Source organism: Zootoca vivipara, chromosome 17 (assembly GCF_963506605.1).
Source record: "Zootoca vivipara chromosome 17, rZooViv1.1, whole genome shotgun sequence".
Taxonomy (NCBI): domain Eukaryota; kingdom Metazoa; phylum Chordata; class Lepidosauria; order Squamata; family Lacertidae; genus Zootoca; species Zootoca vivipara.
In genome coordinates this window covers 28,320,495-28,339,316 of record NC_083292.1, presented here as the reverse complement: position 1 = coordinate 28,339,316, position 18,822 = coordinate 28,320,495, and the positions used below count along the sequence as shown (strand labels likewise).

The 18,822-nt window shown below is 48.3% G+C and overlaps 1 protein-coding gene across 1 annotated transcript; it reads left to right on the top strand.

Annotated features, from left to right (window-relative positions):
* The first annotated feature begins 1,419 nt into the window (after positions 1-1,419).
* On the top strand, positions 1,420-18,822 carry LOC118075870 (solute carrier family 22 member 6-A-like). Its single transcript, XM_035098230.2, has 10 exons — positions 1,420-1,824; positions 4,994-5,097; positions 8,339-8,493; positions 9,865-10,033; positions 11,184-11,307; positions 12,242-12,360; positions 13,700-13,914; positions 14,911-15,019; positions 15,962-16,165; positions 17,719-18,822. The coding sequence occupies exons 1-10, from the start codon at positions 1,420-1,422 to the stop codon at positions 17,801-17,803; spliced, it is 1,689 nt and encodes a 562-aa protein (XP_034954121.2). The 3' UTR covers positions 17,804-18,822.

The window sequence follows — 18,822 nt, the reverse complement described above, 5'->3', positions numbered from 1 at the left end:
ATGATAGGAGTTGTAGTCCAAAAACACCAGGTTGGGGGAGGCATTGGTCAGTGGGTTGCTGATGTCAGGGGTTCTCTGGATCTAGAACGAGGAATCTTATGGCTAACCTAGTGTGCTACCTGGCACGGGATAGGTTCACCTTCTGGAGCTCTGCTCAAGCAGGCAAGGGAGTATGGGTGGGCAACACCGGATCCTGTGATTGGCTGGCAGCACGAAGCCTTAGCATTGGCCAAGCATGTTATAAATACCGGGAGCCTGGCCAAGAGAGCAGCATTCTTCTTCCTGAATTTCAGGTGCAAAGCTTTGCAAAGCATCTCAGCTGAAACTGATGCCCCCCAGTTTCAGCCCCTGACCTCAGAGACCCAAGGTTGGAAGGAGACACACTCTAGGTCAGGGGTGGCGACCCTCAGGGTTCAGTGGTGAGGAGAGTCAGGAGGAAGGGAAGAATGCCACAAAGGGTCTCTCCTGCAGCCTAAATGCTCAATATCCTCCTCCATTTTGACAGCTCCAGATCACTCTGGGTGGATCTGACTCAATGGGGTGATCAGAAGCTGTTTCGACCCATCCATGGACCAGCCTCAGGATCCAGGATTTGACTGGATGCAAAGCCCTAGATCTAATCCAGGCATCCCCAAACTTCGGCCCTCCAGATGTTTTGGTCTTCAATTCCCATCATCCCTGACCACTGGTCCTGTTAGGTAGGGATCATGGGAGTTGTAGGCCAAAACATCTGGAGGGCCGCAGTTTGGGGATGCCTGATCTAATCCCTAGCTCCATCCCTCTGCTTTGTAGCCACCACTAGTCCTCCTCAAAGCAAACCCGCTGAGATTAATGGGAATAACTGAATTCCATTCATCTCTGTAGGTCTTCTCTGAGAATGACTTAGCGCGATAGTTCTTGTTAGGTCACCCGTGTGATGTAACACGCCAAGGTCCACTGCTCCAGTCCACTTCCCCCTTTCCCAATAGATGGAGCATCTTCCATTTAAGCTGCCACCGCCCCCTTGGAAACTGCTCTCAGGGGTAAAAAATTAACTGGCCCGAAGCTTTTATACAAAGTGCTGGCTTTTCAAAGCACATGGATCGGCCAGGAGGGTCCTATATACTAAAGGCATCTTCTCAGCATCAGTACGTAGAAGCCCTGTTCTTAAATTCTCTTGGGAATAAAGGAGAGCTGCAGAGAAGAGCAATATTATTGATAGGTGAAGGGAAAAGCAAAGGGCAACCACGGGCTTTTGGTGATTTCGGGCCACACCATCTGGGAACTGTGGATTGCCACGTTTCTGCCTTCTGAAACACAGGAGGCCAGTTCTCTGTGAAATCCCACCAGCGTGCGGAGGCTTGAATTCCATCGGGGTCTCCTGGGAGCCCCTCTCCTCTGCCTCCGGGGAACTCTGCTCGGCTGACCACCAACACCGCCATGACTTTTGCAGATATCCTGGACAACTTGGGAGGCATGGGCCGCTTCCAAAGGATGTCCGTCGCCTTCCTGGCCATCCCTCTGATGTTGCTGGCCAACCACAACCTCCTGCAGAATTTCACGGCAGGGATCCCCGAGCACCACTGCCAGGCCCGCATCACGGCCAACCACACCCGCCATGCCAGCAACCTCACCCAGCAGCTGGGAGCCGAGAGCCTCCTCAGGATTTCCATCCCAATGGATGGGAACAAGAAGGCAGAGAAGTGCCGCCGCTTCGTCACCACCCAGTGGCGGCTCCTGGATCCAAACGCTACCCTCCCCAGCAACGCCGCGGTGGACACTGAGCCATGTGTTGATGGGTGGACCTATGACAGGAGCATGTTCACCAACACCATCATCAGCGAGGTGAGAGAGAGAGAGAGAGAGAGCAGCCATTTATCTGGACCATCCTTGAGAGAGTGGGGTTGAGGATAAGTTGCTGGGAGGTCCATCGTGCAGTTGTAGAGCACCTGCTTGGAGTGCAGAAGGAGTGTCGTCCCCTGCCTGAAACCCCGGAGAGCCACTGCAAGTCCATTACATGGACCAGTGGCCTGATTTAGCAGAGGGCAGCTTCCCAAGCTCCTTTGTTAAGAACCACGAGGTCTAGAACCTTAACTTTTTAAGAAAGGAAAAGGAGCATACAGTATATTATTTTCATACAGAAGGTCCCTGCTTCAATTCCCAATGGCATCTGGAAAACCATGGAGAGCCATTGCCAGTCAGTGCAGCCAGGGTTTCCCAAACTCGGGTCTCCAGCTGTTGTTGGACTACAACTCCCATCATCCCTAGCTAGCAATGGTCAGGGATGATGGGAACTGTAGTCCAAAAACAGCTGGAGACCCAAGTTTGGGAAACCCTTGTGTACACTATACTGAGCCAAATAGACCAATGGTGTAACTTGATGTAAGTAAGGCAGGTTCCTGTCCTGCTATGGACAAAAGAGGCAACAGTTTTTCATAGAGCTGAAAAGAGCCGTAGGGCTGGAGGAGATACAGTGGTACCTCTACTTACGAATAACTCTACTTACGAATGTTTCTACTTATGAACGGAGCTCCATCCGCCATCTTGGATGCGGCTTAGATAGGATTTTTTCTACTTACGAATTTTTAGATAGGGTTGCTTCGACTTACGAATTTTTTTCTCCCAATGCATTCCTATGGGATTCGACTTACAATTTTTTTCGACTTACATATGTGCGTTCAGAACGCATTAAATTCGTAAGTAGAGGTACCACTGTATTAGGTTTGCGTTCACCCTTTCATGTGAAGCTCCCTAATTTGTACTTCCCGAAACAATATGCAAACCCCTAAGCAGCTGTCCTTCAAAATTCGCAGTTCTCCAGAGATTTGGATGCTGTTCACTTGCCAAATAATGTGAGCAAAAATGTGTGACTCGGGGGAAGGCGCACATAAAAATCCATCCATTAGTGGAAAGAGCATGCAATATTGTATTATATTAGGAAATTGCTTGCAAAAATGTGTACATTAGGCAAAATTACATGCATAAATATGTATATTAGGAGAGAGAGTCACACCAAAATGCTGATGAATTCTAGAGAGCCCCTTTAAAAGACAAAAATCAGAACAGATGCTCAATCAAGACTGAACATTTTATATTTTTGGCAATAAACCTTATGCGAGCAAATCAGTTTTTGTACACCTCATTAAATTTTGTAGACCCAAAGCACCTTATAGCAACAGATCTGTCAGGGGTGTCAGCTATAACAACCAGAGGTTCAGAGTGTGTGGAGTCAAAATGTAACAGTGAAAGGGAGGGATTTCTTCACATCTGGCACATAATGCTATGGTGTTTTCCAAGCCTATGAATCTGTATTTCAGTGTCTACAAGTGGGACCTGTACTGTAGCAAAATATCCAAGCTTCCTGCCAGCCATGCCTTTCCTCAGAGATCCCATCCAATCGGCATTGGGTCCCAGTACGTTTCTGAGTACAATTCAAAGTGTTGGTGCTGACCTTTAAAGCCCTAAATGGCCTTGGTCCTGTATACCTGAAGGAGCATCTCCACCCCCATCGTTCTGCCCGGACATTGAGGTCCAGTTCCAAGGGCCTTCTGGCAATTCCCTCCCTGTGAGAAGTGAGGTTACAGGGAACCAGGGAGAGGGCCTTCTCGGCAGTGGCGCCCACCCTGTGGAACGCCCTCCCATCAGATTTCAAGGAAATAAACAACTACAGTACAGTATCTGACTTTTAGAAACAGGTAGGTAGCCGTGTTGGTCTGAGTCGAAGCAAAATAAAAAAATTCTTTCAGTAGCACCTTAAAGACCAACTAAGTTTTTATTTTGGTATGAGCTTTCGTGTGCATGCACACTTCTTCAGATACAGTACTGTATGCACACGAAAGCTCATACCAAAATAAAAACTTAGTTGGTCTTTAAGGTGCTACTGAAAGAATTTTTTTTTTACTTTTAGAAGACATCTGAAGGCAGCCCTGTTTAGGGAAGTTTTTAATGTTTAATGCTGTATTGTGTTGTTAATATTCGGTTGGGAGCCTCCCGGAGTGGCTGGGGAAATCCAGCCAAAAGGGTGGGGTATAAATAAAATGTTGTTGTTGTTGTTGTTGTTGTTGTTGTTGTTGTTGTTGTTGTTGTTGTTGTTGTTGTTGTTATCATCATCATCATCCCCCAATCTACCCTCCAAACATCAGCTAGCATGCTAAGTCCAAACTGGACTACTGTGGGGGGGGGGTGTTCCTCTGAGCCAGATTCCTCCCTCCTTGTGCATGGATTTTGGATGCATGAGAGAGCGAGGTTCCTTTTAGTACGTAGGATGAATCGGTAGCATCAGAAACATGTTGGCACCTATTTGTAAATGTACAAACGAATAAACAGCTTCTTTAAATAATGGCTTCCCTAAGTTACTCCTTTTAAATATATAAATAATTTTTATTAAATTTTCCACTTTAACAATCCAATCAAATGACTTTAAATATTCCAAATTATACATATACATATCAAATGATCCAAATATTCTGCCAAATTATAGATTTTTTTGGGGGGGGGACTTCCCATGTTTCAAATTTCAGAGGGCTCTAATCATCATCATAGTTCTACTGCATTTCGTAATCATTTTCGGTGGTTCCTCTTTTTCTTTCTGTTGTTACCCTTCATTCTTTCGCAGCCTCTGAGTTGTTCCCACAAGCGAGTTAAAACAAACAATGATGTGTTTCTGTGTGGATTTTATGTCTATGATTCCCTTCCCTAAGTTACTCCTTATGCCCTTTCAGCACTCTACCTTGTTCACAGTTATATTATCTAAAGGGGGGTATTTAACTATGATCAGGATTGCAATGGGTCATTGTTTTCAGCACCTTTGTAATGAGTCATTGTTTTCATTGCCTTCACCTAGAGCCCAAAGTTCACCACAGAATTTTTCCTTTGGGACACTGGAAACAGATTCCACAAGGAACTGAAAATAGGTTTCCAAGCTCAGAAATTAAGCCCCGCTGTGAGGCTGCCTCAAATGTTATGCCCACTTTTGTTCTCAAACAGCCTCTGCTTCCCTCCCCTCAATTTTTAGTGGGATTTGGTGTGCGATTCCCGGACCCTGAGGCAGATGGCCCAGTCCATCTACATGGCCGGAGTGCTGATCGGATCGGTGCTGTTTGGCAGCCTCTCGGACAGGTGAGGTGCAAGGCCAGTTGCCATGGCTATGAACAACGAAGCTGGATGAATCCCCGCCCCTATTCCCCAGTTCAATCTGTGGGGGTTGGTTGTCCTCCTTCCTCTGGGGTATAATAACAGCTCTTGAAATCAATGTGGTTTGGGTTGTGGGTGGGGTGGGTGGGGGATGTGGGTGTGGCCACCTGGATCAAGGGGTGGAGCCTAAAGCAGGTATTATGGTGAAGCCAGTGGGCCTGTCAGGCTTCAGCAAAGCTGAAAGGTTAAACTCTCCGCAAGTCCAAATACCTCTCGGAATCCTAAAGAGCTACTGTGGGCAGGGACGATAGTAGCCCCAAAACTGTCATATAATTCTACTCTGTATTGATCCAGAGCAGATTCCAACGTATAGTTAGCAAAAACTTATAGTTAGCAAACGTATAGTTAGCAAAAACGTATAGCTACCCTGTTTCTCCGAAAATAAGACGTAGCCATAAAATAAGCCATAGCAGGATTTTTAAACATTCAAGGAATATAAGCCATACCCCGAAAATAAGACATAGTGATAGGCGCAGCAGCAATGCTGGCCACGGCAGGAGGAGGAGGGAAAAAATAAGGCATCCCCAGAAAATAAGCCATAGTGTTTTGTTTTGTTTTGTTTTGTTTTTGAGGAAAAATAAATATAAGACGGTGTCTTATTTTCGGAGAAACATGGTAGTAAAAACTTAACCACGTTGCAGGATTGCCCCCCTCCAAAAAAAAGGCCAGAGGCAATTAATATTTTATCCAGCAGAGCTTTACTGCTACTGAAGGTAAATGAACATAATGGTCACAAATACATTCAGGATTGGTACTGTCCACAAGAAATCCAGTTGCAACAGACTTAACTTAAACTTACAATAACTTATAATAAGATTAAACCTTAACACTGTACAGTGGTACCTTGGTTCTCAAACTTAATCCATTTCAGAAGTCCGTTCCAAAACCAAAGCGTTCCAAAACCAAGGCACGCTTTCCCATAGAAAGTAATGCAAAATGGATTAATGCGTTCCAAAAACAACCCCTAAAACAGCAATTTCAAATGAATTTTACTATCTAACGAGACCACTGACCCATAAAATGAAAGCAACAAACAATGTACTGCAGTCACACAATCAATCAATCAGTAGCTTGTTAGGGAGCCTTTATTAACCAGGGCTCGTTCCCGTGTGGTTTGTGCGGTGCAAATGTCTTTGAGGCGATCCAGGGGAGGGGTACGATAGGACGGGGTCCTCTTGAGGATAGCTATCACTCTGGTTGCCCAAACGAAGCCTCGTTTGGGTGCCCCCCCCCGTGAAATTCCCTAACGAGCTGAACTGGGTTCCACACAGTCACAAAAACAAAAACAAAAGAGCCACAAAAACAAAAAATGCAAAATAAATTGCAAAAACAGACAAACCTCAGCATAACACTCAAAACAGAAGTGTCACACTTAAATTGGAAGCGTAACACCCAAAACAGAGCACGTTCAGCTTCTGAAAAAGTTCACAAACTGGAACACTTCATGGGCGGGCGGGGGGGGGGCAGCAAAAATAAAATAATTTAAATCGTCCTGCTTCACGGTGGCTGCAGCTGAACTGGAGACGCGTCGGGGTCCCGCAAGAAGAGCCTGAAGCGGCTCAGCAAGGCACAGCGGCATCGCTAGCCTTCTGGCTGCCCGGGACAGCAATTCAGAAGGCACCCTGCCAGGGGGCAGGGCATCCGTCGCGCGCATAAAGGCTAGCGACGCCACTTGGAGGAAGGGACCCGCGCGAAGGGAAAGGAGGAGCAATGGAGACAGGGAAGCGGCTTCCTCCCCCTCTCCGTTTCTCCCTCCCCTCCTCGAGCTCCAGAGTGAGAGCAGCGCAGGAGTCGCGTCCCTAACCAGCCCAGCCCAGCCCAGCCCCGGTGGTGGTGGCGCCACTTACTGCTCCTGCCGGCTGTGGCCCGACGGCGTGCCCAACCCCGCTGGCCCCGACTCCGAGGGCTGCACATGGGCTGCTCCTGGCGGCTGCAGCAATAGCCCATGGCGGCGCAGCGCCTCAGCAGCTCCCGGGTCGGCGCGCCCTCGGAGCGCGCAGCAGACGCCGCCACCGCTTCTGTTTGGGCTGCAGCGGCAGCAGGAGCCGCGGAAAGGGGAGGGGGCTTCGCAGCAGGAGGCGGAGAAGGCGGAGGGGCTCTAAGCCGCAGAGCCAGGCCTTGCCCCCGGGGAGGGACGGAGGGAAAGGAGGGCGGACCTCAACTCGCGCCCCCGCCGGGTCTGGCGGAAGCGGAGGCAACTTGAGCGCGCAGCTGCTCGGCTGCTCGACCAGCCCTCCCTCTCTCCCTCCCTCCCTCCTCCTCCTACTCAGGCGGGGCAGCCGTCGGTGGAGGTGGCGAGGGGGCACCGCGCTGCCCCCCACAAAGTGGAGCCCCTGCCTCCCCTATTACCCCGCCCCTGGCCGCACACGTGCGCTCTCCCCCTGGGCGGCGCCCAGGGTGAAACTTCTTCCTGGAGTCAGTTTCACCTGGGCTCTGTAGCCCCGCCCATGTTCCCACTTTGTGGCCCCTCCCCTCCCGTGCCTTGGCCCCGCCCTTGAATGACCATGGCTCCCCCCCCCTAGTTTTGATCCTGGGTACGCCCCTGGACACTTACTTCTGGGTTTGCAGTGTTTGGGTTCCAAGTTGTTTGAGTACCAAGGCGTTTGAGAACCAAGGTACCACTGTATACAGAACACCACACCAGAGATAGAAAGAGAAAGTGAAACTCACTTTTATAGTCAGCACGACCTTGGCAGAAGAGATAAGAGAACCCATTTAAACCAGCTGTACTCAGCTTCTCTGAAGGAATAACCCAAACCTCATGAAACTTCTGCTTGTTTCTTTCACACGGAGAAACTTCCAGAACCCTCTTGAATTAAGTAGGATAGGAAAGATCTCTACACATAAGGCCAATACTTTCTGCACCAAGAAATGCAAACTGGCAAAAATATCAGGAGGGTCCCATCCCTGCAGTGAAGAAGGGAGGCGGGCCGTAGCCAAATGGAAGAGTATCTGCTTTGCACACCTGAGTTCCCAGTTTCATCCCAGGTGTGTTCAGGTAGGGTTGGGAACCTCCCCTGCCTGAAACCCCGGAGAGCCAAAGCCAGTCCATCGAGACAACAGAGACCTAGACAGACCAACGGCCTGATGTGGTATATAAGGCAGTTTTTTTACATTTTTACTCATCTTAGCTTCACATTAATACATGTTCAACCTCATCATTTAGGTTTGGCCGGAAAGCCCTCATCGTCTGGAGCTACCTGCTGATGGGGGTGGCGGGCACCTCCACTGCCTTCGCGCCAAACTACGCGGCTTACTGCGTTTTCCGCTTCCTGTGTGGAATGGCCATGTCGGGGATAGCGATTAACTCCGTCTCGCTGTGTGAGTACTTTGATGCTCCTCTCTCGCTGGCTGAGTCCTCAAGCAGCCCTTTGTTGGAGATTTATTCCCCGTGTGCAGTCATGGGTTTATTGTCTATGACTGTATGAGCTTTGATACCACAGGATGTGACGTAGACAGGATGTTTGTCTTACTGTGTTCCTGAAGTGGAACTGTTGTCCTTTGTTCTTTCTCTTTGCTGTCTGATGCTAGAGAGAGAGGGAGCCATGTTACAGCGCTCGGTGTGTGTTTATATGTAAATAAAGTAGATTAGCCAAGATGCTGTGCTAATCTACTTTATTTACATATAAATAAAGTTCTGTTATGCAACTGCGCAAACCTCTGCGGATCTGTGAAGTGTGCTGATGTCTTCTGGCATCAGTCGCTGTGATGTTCAGGCTGGAGAATGCTTAAGAAACTCCCGAACGATTGCCCAGGAGGGAGGGAAACATGCCAGTCGGGCATGTGTCTCTGCCAGGGTCCTACTCGTGAGTAGGCAACCTCCTGACACCCTTCACAAGCCACCTGAGGAAACCAGGCCCACTTCCATTTCATCCTACAAACCAGGGATGGGGAACCTCAGGTCCCAGGGCCAAGTGTAGCTCTCAAGGCCTGACTAACTGGTCGCCGTGACTCTCCTCAGACACACACACACACACCCCACTTTCCCTCGGCAATACCTTTCACTGGCCCTGAGGAGTTTTTGCCAGCAGGGAACGTGCCTTTGCACTCTTGACCATGCCTCTTGCTTGTGGATAGTTGGTAGAGCATGAGACTCTTCATCTCACGGCCATGGGTTCGAGCCCCACATGGGGCAAAAAGATTCCTGCATTGCAGGGGGTTGGGCTAGATGACCCTTGTGGTCCCTTCCAACTCTATAAGTCTACGATTGTCTGGATGGAAAATGGAGAGGGTGTGTGTGTATTTAGAAACAAGCCTACTTTACAAGGGTAAAAGTTTATATTTTAACTGTACTAAGCCAGCACTTCGACACATTTTATTTTTGTATTTTGAAACATTGCCCCCAATTTGAAAAGAACAACCTACCCCTTTTTAATCTACGTGACTATAACAGCTCTGTGTTTCGGTGCCCTGTCCACTCAATCAACTCCCATGGCACTCAATCAACTTGAATTTCGGTCAACAGCTCAGGTTAAAAGGTGCACCATGGGGAAAAGAAAATGATACCCTAGCTAGGCAACTAATGTACGACTCCTGTCCTGAACAGCAAGAATCACGGCAAGAAGGTGGTACCCATAATTGTTACCTGCGCACTTTTACCATTTTTACTCACCCTGCTCCTCTGACATCGGTTGCCAACCTGAAAAAAAGCAGCATTAAAAAAATAAAATGTATCCTTTTCTCCTTCCCCAGGCATGGAGTGGATTCCGACCAAGTACCGTGCCATTGTTGGCACCATCAACGGTTACTGCTACACCAATGGGCAGTTCATCCTGGCCGGAGTGGCGTACGCCATCCCTGGTTGGCGCTGGCTGCAGCTGACAGTCTCCCTGCCTTTCTTTGTATTCTTCCTCTACTCCTGGTAGGTCAATGTGGTCTGCTGGCAGTGGCGCCACCAGGGCAGGACTTTGGGGCAGAGAAGCCCAAAGCACAACAGCAGGAGCGGGAGGGCTCAGGCCGCCAGGTACATTAGGGCTGGCCTGACACATATTGCAGCAAGTGAAGTAATACACATGGCTGGGTCTTGCTCGCTGCAGGTCCCAATCCCAAACACAGAGAGCGGAAGGTGCTCCAAGCTCACCGTGGGTTACTCTGCATTTTCAAATCGGTCCCAGTATATCCCTCCAACAAGGGCGGGGAAACATTTTGGTCCAAGGGCCACAATCCTTGTGAACGACTTCCCTGGGGCCACATGCCAGTGGTGGGTGGGGCCAAAGGGAAAAGAGGGTGCGGCGGCAGGTGTGAATCTTACCTTTCTCCGGGAGGCTATATTTCAGCCATGCCAAAATAATACGTCTCCATCCAGGCAAGCAAGAGGCACGATCACAGTTCGAGGACAAATTCTAGCAGGCAGAAGCAGTCAAGGAGTGGTGGGACGCAGAGGAATGGTGGGAGGCACAAGCTGGGGGATCCCCAAGGGAACCCCCAGGGGAAGAAGGCTCAGAGCCCGAGGAGTGGTGGTGGGATGCTAAGAGGTGGACAGAGGGAGCAGACAGGGAGGAGGAGGTGTCGGAAGCAGAAGAGGTAACAGGGTTTAGTGAGCAGGGAGATTCGGTGGCAGAGAGAAGTCCAGAATTGGAAGCAGGAGTGGAGGGAGGCCAAGAGGCAGAGATGAATCAGGCTGGTGAGGAACTCAGGGTGTGTCTCTCTCTCCTGCTGCTGCACCAAACTCCCCTCCCCCATGGTCTCCCAGGACCAGAAGAGGTATGAAGAGGGAAGAGCAGAGAGAGGCACACTGGTGTAGTCTCAGATTGTTTGGGACGGATCTGGGAGAGGAGGGGACTTAGGCAGCTGTGGGAAGGCAGAGACATTCAGCCTCCACAACTGCCTCATAAAGGCAAGACCAACTGAAAAGAGCGGCTGTGCTCATTAGGCCTGGCTCCCCTGAGCAGGCATTTCTTCTGATGAAGAGTTAATTTCACATACCCCATCGCTGCTCCCTGCTCTAGCCATTCCTTCGTTCCCTCAAAGAGCTACTGAAAGAATCCCCTTTCCTTGTGTTTGGCCTGCAGGCTGTTTGTGGAGTCGGCACGATGGCTGGCAATTTCAGGAAAACACGAGCGGGCAGTGAAAGGCCTCAAGAGAGCCGCCCAAATAAATGGGAAGAAGAACGAAGGAGACAAACTTAGTGTGGAGGTACAGCACGCTGGGGATGCAGGACAAGGAAGAAATGCAACTTTTTGCACAGGCACAAAATTAGCAAGCAGCCATGTGCGCAACAGCCTTAGCAAACTAATCAGTATACAGTAGTTCAAATTCAGGCCTCCCCTGAGGACTGGCTGCAGTTGGCTGTGATGGAAAGGTACTCTGAGCATGCTCAGAAGTATTATTTCATATATCCCTAGGGCTCAGCCATTTCATTTCACTTCATTCCGTTATTTATTTTTCATTTATGAATGTTGCCAAAGAAACTCATATTTAGTGGGAATGTGCTAACCATGAGATCGTTTGGCCATATCATGAAGGGAGGTTGGTGAGTCCCTCATTTACCAACATATTTTGATGCTTTCAACTGTTTCATTTTACTTTTAATTTGTATGCCACCTTTCTATATATGCTATGCACAAGGCAGATTACAGGCCAGAGAAACAATGAAATCTACAACAGAGATCACACGTCCTATAAAAAGCCTATCCAACGCAAATAAGTAATAATAAAAATAGGTAAAGGTAAAGGTAAAGGGACCCCTGACCATTAGGTCCAGTCGTGACCAACTCTGGGGTTGCGCGCTCATCTCGCATTATTGGCTGAGGGAGCCAGTGTATAGCTTCCAGGTCATGTGGCCAGCATGACAAAGCCGCTTCTGGCGAACCAGAGCAGCACATGGAAACGCCGTTTACCTTCCCGCTGTAGCGGTTCCTATTTATCTACTTGCATTTTGACGTGCTTTCGAACTGCTAGGTTGGCAGGAGCTGGGACCGAGCAACGGGAGCTCACCCCGTCACAGGGATTCGAACCGCTGACCTTCTGATCAGCAAGCCCTAGGCGCTGTGGTAATAGGACTTTAAAATAAACAGCTTATATCTGTTCCCTGCTTGGTGTATCCCAACTTTGCTCTCCTCCTGCTCAGGTTTTGAAATCCAGCATGCAAAAGGAGCTCTCCTCTGCCACCAAAGCCAGCCACGGCATGGCCGACCTGGTGTGGACACCTGCCATTCGCAGAATCTCCTGCGGGGTCTCCTTTGTCTGGCAAGTGCCTTCTTTTCTTCTTCTTGCTGGAGCAAAAAACACAAAACGGGAACACAAACTCCCCCCCCCCTCCCAAAATGCAATGTCAGTGACTGGCTGGATGAAGAGGAGCACTAGGGAGGCTCCAACCAAAGAACGCCCCCAGGAAAACAGCAGAGGACGGAGGCTCACAGCCAAGATTGTGGTGGTGAGACTCTGAAGACAGGTCAGAGATGGAAGGAGGCTGGGGAGCCAAGGAGCAACAGGCTTGAGGGAAAGAGAAGAGCCTGAGGCAGAAAGCCCTTCCAGAGCAAGACAGGGTACACAGAGAGAGAGAAATCAGGCTCTGGACCTGAAAGAGAGAAGGTGGAAAGGGCAAAAGCTGCACCAGCTTTGCAGCAGCTGCCGGGTCCCTCTGCTTTGAGCTCCCCTTCCGCTTTGACTCCAAGGCCATGCAGGGCTTTACATGTAGCCAAACAGAAAGCTCAGAAAGCCCATGGGCTCACCAGAGTTTGAGCCAGTTTGGGAGACATCCAGAGGAGGAGATTTAGGTGGGAGGAGGAGGAGCCAAGAGCTAGTCTTGGCAACGTTGCCACCGAGAGCAGCCATGCCTGCGCGCTCCCTGTTGTATGCTATTTTCTTGAGTCAAAAGCCAGCTTTACTTTGAGTCTCTGTTCTAACCTGCCAATGACCCAGCCCTGACATGCAAGCAAACAATTAGGGGATGCAAAAAAGGGGGGGGGGAATAAGGAGAATGCAGTGGAGCTGAATGAATTATTTGCATCTGTCTTCCCAGTGGAAGGTGTAGGGTGGATGCATATACCTGAACTATCTTTCTCAAAAAGGAAGTCTGAGGAATGGGCCTTTTCAGTGTTGGCTCTCTGCTTGAGCAATGCTTTCCCTAGGGAAGCATGCCAGGCACCAGCATTCACGCATCTCTGAATTTGGAAAGGCAGTTCTTCAGCTGGGTAATGTGTTCACACATGCACATACGAGGGCAAAGTGTGCACTAAAATGCCTATATTAGTGAAAATCACATACAACCCTGTATTCTCCAGGGGGAAATTGCTTTATGAAAATATGCTAAATCACATACAAATGCGACTCTTTGGAGAAATCCACACTAAATGGCTGGCGAATTTTCGCAAGATTGCTTAAAACTAAAATAAAAACCTGTAAACTGATATGGAAATGTGGAGAACGGAATTTAAGATTGGAAAGAAAGACCTGTCAGAAACTGAAATCAACAGATTATTGGAATCCGTTTCAGACAAGATAGGAAGAGGTTTTGCACTGTTGGGAAGCAAGGAAGTTGGGGGCGTGTTGGTTGAGCATTCTGACTTGTGACCTGTCACCCCAGGTTCTCCACCGCCTTTGCCTATTATGGGCTGGCCATGGACCTGCAGAACTTTGGCTTCAACATCTACCTAACCCAGCTGGTCTTCGGTGCTGTTGACTACCCAGCCAAGCTGATCTCAGTGCTGACCATCACGTTTGTGGGCCGCCGATTCTCCCAGGCTTCTTCACTTATCCTGGCAGGGCTTTGCATCCTGGCCAACATCTTTGTGCCTTCGGGTGAGGATCTTGTTATGAGTGTGGCACAGAAATTGGTTAGTGCAAAGATATAGTGCCTCCCCTCTCCACTGGTCTCAATCCCAGGCATAAGAGTGTTATAAGCAAAAAATCTGCCCTTATTCCCTTATGGGGTACACAAGAGCCCTTATTGGGTTCTCCATCGGTCGGAGAATATAACAGAGGCCAACCAGAGAATTTTGAGAAGCAAAGCCTTTATTTTTGCTGTTGCAACAGGGTCCTTCCCCTCACGCAGGAGAACAAGGAAGGAACCCCAAACAAAGGTGTCCTGCCCTTAAATAGAAATTTGAAATTGGTTTCAGCCCACCCCCCAGAAGCATCACCCATATGTCACAGAAGGGGTGTAGCCCAAGACCACCCTCCCTAAATTCATCATAGATACATCATGAAAGGGGAGGTCTGGTGGCAGTAATCTGAGCGTCCTGGACCCTGCCCCCTGCCCCCGAAAACTAATCAAGTAAAAAAAAGAGAGATATTTGCATTTCCCTGTTTCCCAGCCAAGTTAATCACACCCTTTTGTCTGGTACTCAGGTATCAGGATGCCAGGGGATTATCACTTTAATTACTGAGACAATGAGAAGGTTTCTTCACCCCCCCTTCTCTCCTTTCAGAGAAACATTTGGTCGTTTTTTGGGAGAATCAAAATGGTTTTTCAGGCCTGTCTTCCTGTACTGTTTGCTTGGTACATTTATGTACATGTTTATGAACAATTATAATATATATAACCTTAAAATTCTTACAACAAGAGCAGCCCTGCTAGAACAGGTCAATTGTTCACCCAGTCCAGCATCCTGTTCTCCCAGATGCTCCAATGGGGAGCCCAAAAGCGAGACCCGGGCAACTCTTCCCTACCTCCAGTTTCCAGCTATTGGTGTTCAGATGCATATTGCCTCCAACAGAGGAGATTCAGCACAGCCATCGTAGCCTTATCCTCCGTGAATTTTGGCTTCTGACTGACAAGTCTCTCTTATTTCTTAGATCTGAGCAATCTGCGGATGGTTTTTGCTGTGATCGGCAAAGGCTCCCTTGCGGCCTCCTTCAACTGTGCCTACATCTTCTCTGGAGAGCTTTTCCCAACTGTGATCAGGTGGGTCAAAGGGAGTCTTGGAAACCTACAGTGCAAAATTCGGAGAACTGCGGATTTTGAAGGCTAGCCGTGTTTCGGTTTGCGTATTGTTTTGAAAAGTGTGTATTAGGTAGATTTGCCTTTAAATGAAAATGGAACTTCTCCTTCATCCCTATTGAAAAGTGTGGAATTAATTAATGATTAACAGGAAGACATACAAACGTCCCATAAGCAAGTCATGGTGAATGCATTGTTGTATAGTCTCCCTGCCAACAAATCAGAATGAAATGTTCAGGAAAGCTGTCTAACCGCCCCTTAAGCTTTGTGTGAGCAAATCAGGATGACAGCTCAACAAACAGGTCATCTGGAAGAGCCCTGCATTTTTATTTTGTATCGTGTGATGCTGCCCTAGAAAACTCTAAGCCAGTGGTGTCCAAACTTTTTTCAAAGAGGGCCAGTTTTGATTAAGTGAAGGGCCTTGAGTTGCTAACCTTTTTTTAGGATTGAAGTTGTTGAGGTTTTTTTACCCCAAAGTTGTTGAGCTATTTTTAGGATTGAAGAGATTTTTTTTTAGGGTTGAAGTTCTTGAGTTTTTTTAGGATTGAAGATGTTGAGGTTTTTTTTAGGAGTTTACCCCAGGAAATAAACTGCCACGGGGGCCTGATTGAACTGACCAGTGGGCCGGATTAGGCCCCCGAAACAGACTTTGGACGTGCTTGCTCTAAGCAAACTGACGGACATGCAATCCACATTCAAACCAGAAGCTCTAGAACAGGCATCCCCAAACTTCGGCCCTCCAGATGTTTTGGACTACAATTCCCATCTTCCCCGACCACTGGTCTTGTTAGCTAGGGATCATGGGAGTTGTAGGCCAAAAATCTGGAGGGCCGCAGTTTGGGGATGCCTGCTCTAGAAAGAGCTGAAAACTACAAATATTCACGCCTGTTTCCTCTCCTGCCACAGGCAATCGGGGATGGGCCTAGGGGGTACCATGGCCCGTGTGGGCAGCATGATAGCCCCTCTGGTAAAGATGACTGGGGAAATATTTGCACCGATGCCGCTGATAATCTATGGAACAGCCCCCATCATCTCTGGCATTGCTGCCTGTTTCCTACCAGAGACCCGGAATGTCCCACTGCCAGAGACAATTGAGGAAGTGGAGATACGGTGAGTTTCAAGACATATCTAACGTTTTGGGGCGATTTCTGCCCTACAGGCCCTGCTCTCAAATTGGGCTGACTAAGGAAGAAAGCAGAATTCTGTATAATACTCAGAGACACTTAAAAATTAAGCGCACCCCCCTCTCTTTAACTGGCAAATGTATAAGACTTTTAGGCTGGAATCCTATACACATTTAGTGAACAGTAAACGCTGTGGGTTAAACCACAGAGCCTAGGGCTTGCCGATCAGAAGGTCGGCGGTTCGAATCCCCGCGACGGGGTGAGCTCCCATTGCTCGGTCCCAGCTCCTGCCAACCTAGCAGTTCAAAAGCACGTCAAAGTGCAAGTAGATAAATAGGTACCACTACAGTGGGAAGGTAAACAGCGTTTCTGTGTGCTGCTCTGGTTCGCCAGAAGCGGCTTTGTCATGCTGGCCACATGACCTGGGAGCTGTACGCCGGCTCCCTCGGCCAATAACGCGAGATGAGCGCCGCAACCCCAGAGTTGGTCACGACTGGACCTAATGGTCAGGGGTCCCTTTACCTTTACCTAAATGCCTTGTGAGACATCTTTGGAAGAAGAAAAGGCTAAGGAGAAACCCTACACAAATCTGAAGTCTCTAAGATGGTTAGATGGTGCCTTGTGTACCTCCTTCCTGCAACTCCTGCAGCCAAGTGTATTGCTCTGCTTTCCTTTGGACCACATCAGTGAGGCCAAGAAGGTCAGGTCGTCTGGGCAGCCCAGGACCTCCATCCACACTGCCAAGTCTTCCGCCCCACGGAAGTCACTTTGGTGCTGCTAACGTAGCGGCTTGGCACACTCCGTTGACAGTCAGGTGTCAACAGGTCCCCTTGATCCTCAATGATCCCGCTGAGTAAGCATATGTATCATCACTCTGTTGATTCCCACCACCACTCCAACAATACGACCAAGGAAATGAAGGGCAAGCCAGTCCAGGATGAATGGAATGTTATGAAAGGGGTGGGTAATACCGTGTTTCTCATATTATAAGACACGTCTTATATTTATTTTTTCCTCAAAAAAACACACTATGGCTTATTTTCAAGGGATGTCTTATTTTTTTCCTATCCTCCTGCCGCGGCCGGCATTGCTGCTGCGCCTATCACTATGTCTTATTTTCAGGGTATGGCTTATATTCCTTGAATGATTAAAAATCCTGCTATGGCTTATTTTATGGGTATGTCTTAAAATATGAGAAACAGGGTATGTGGGACCCTCGAACTAATTTCATGTGGCCCTCCGCACGCTGCAGGACTATTCCGGTGGGCTTCCCAGAGGCACCTGGTTTTTCACCCTGAGAACAGGATACTGGGTTGTGGAGGGCATTTGACCTGATCCAGCAGTTGGGCCTGCATCATGTTCCTGTGTTCTTATGTAGACCTTCAGATGCTTTAAGATGGCTATCTTGTCACCTCTTCAATGGTCCCTTCTCCATGATAAACATGCCCATCTCCTTCCGCCTTTTCCTCATAGGGCATGATCACTCTCCTTGCTACCTCCTGTATTGCTTATTTCTGTTCAATCACTCTTACTTTTAAGGTCAAGACCCCTCCGAGAGGATGAACAACAAATGAAGGTTCTTCTTGCCTCCACCAAGTCTGATCCCATCAAAGATGGCAGCTAAGAAGACAAAAGACACAGGGGCTTTTTCACTCCAATCTCACCTGCCCACCCCAGTCTTCAGTCTCTAGGCCCCTCCCCAGGTCCTCTAAAAGTTAAATCTCAGTGGGGAAGGAACTGATGGAAGCAGTGGGATATGCATACACCTACGGTACAGGCATATAAATTTAATGTGCTCGCGTGGATGCAAAATTTCACTGCACTCTCTCCAGTCATAAATTTGGTTCTCCACATTTCTGCACCAGGGTTCAATTTATTTATTTTTCAAAAGCCTGCTTGAAAATACATCAGCATTTTATTGTGAATTTATCCTGATATACACATTTTTTATTCAATTTTGCCAAAATAGATACAGTTTTACAGTATAATGTGTTTTTGTATGCTACCTTCACTAATATATGCATTTTTATGCACGCTTTGCCCTAGTATATGTGGTGTGTGTTTTTTTTACACATCCCTTGGCTGGAGAACTGCACAGCAAAATCTGGAGAAGTGTGAATTTCAAAAAGAAGTGGCTGTGTAATGATTCATGTACTGTTTTGGAAAGTGCGGGTTAGGGTTTGTCTTTAAATACAAACTGATTCGGTTTCGTCCCCCATCCCTTCTCAGGGATGATGGGAGTTGTAATTCAGTAACATCTGGAGGACCGCAGGCTTCTCACCTGCCAAAGCTATTCAGGGATACACACTGCAACTTGACTTGACTCCACACTAGGCAGCCTCTGACTGAACTAGAATTCCCGCGGCAAGTTTGATTCTGTGTGTTTAGGGCTCAATTGGAACCAGGATTTCCTTTCGTACCTGGTGCGTAATTAACGGAACAAAGTTTGGAAGATTGCCAGTTGCTACTGATGAAAATGGTTACTGTGCTTATTGCATTGTATGCAGCTGAGATTTGCGAAGAAATGTCAGGCTGTACTTTCTGCATCCTGTGGCCTTTGGGCCCCACTGTTTACAGTTTTCTCTATACCCATGTGCGTGTGTGTCGGCTGTGGGAGGCCTTTTCATGCATATGATGCCGTAA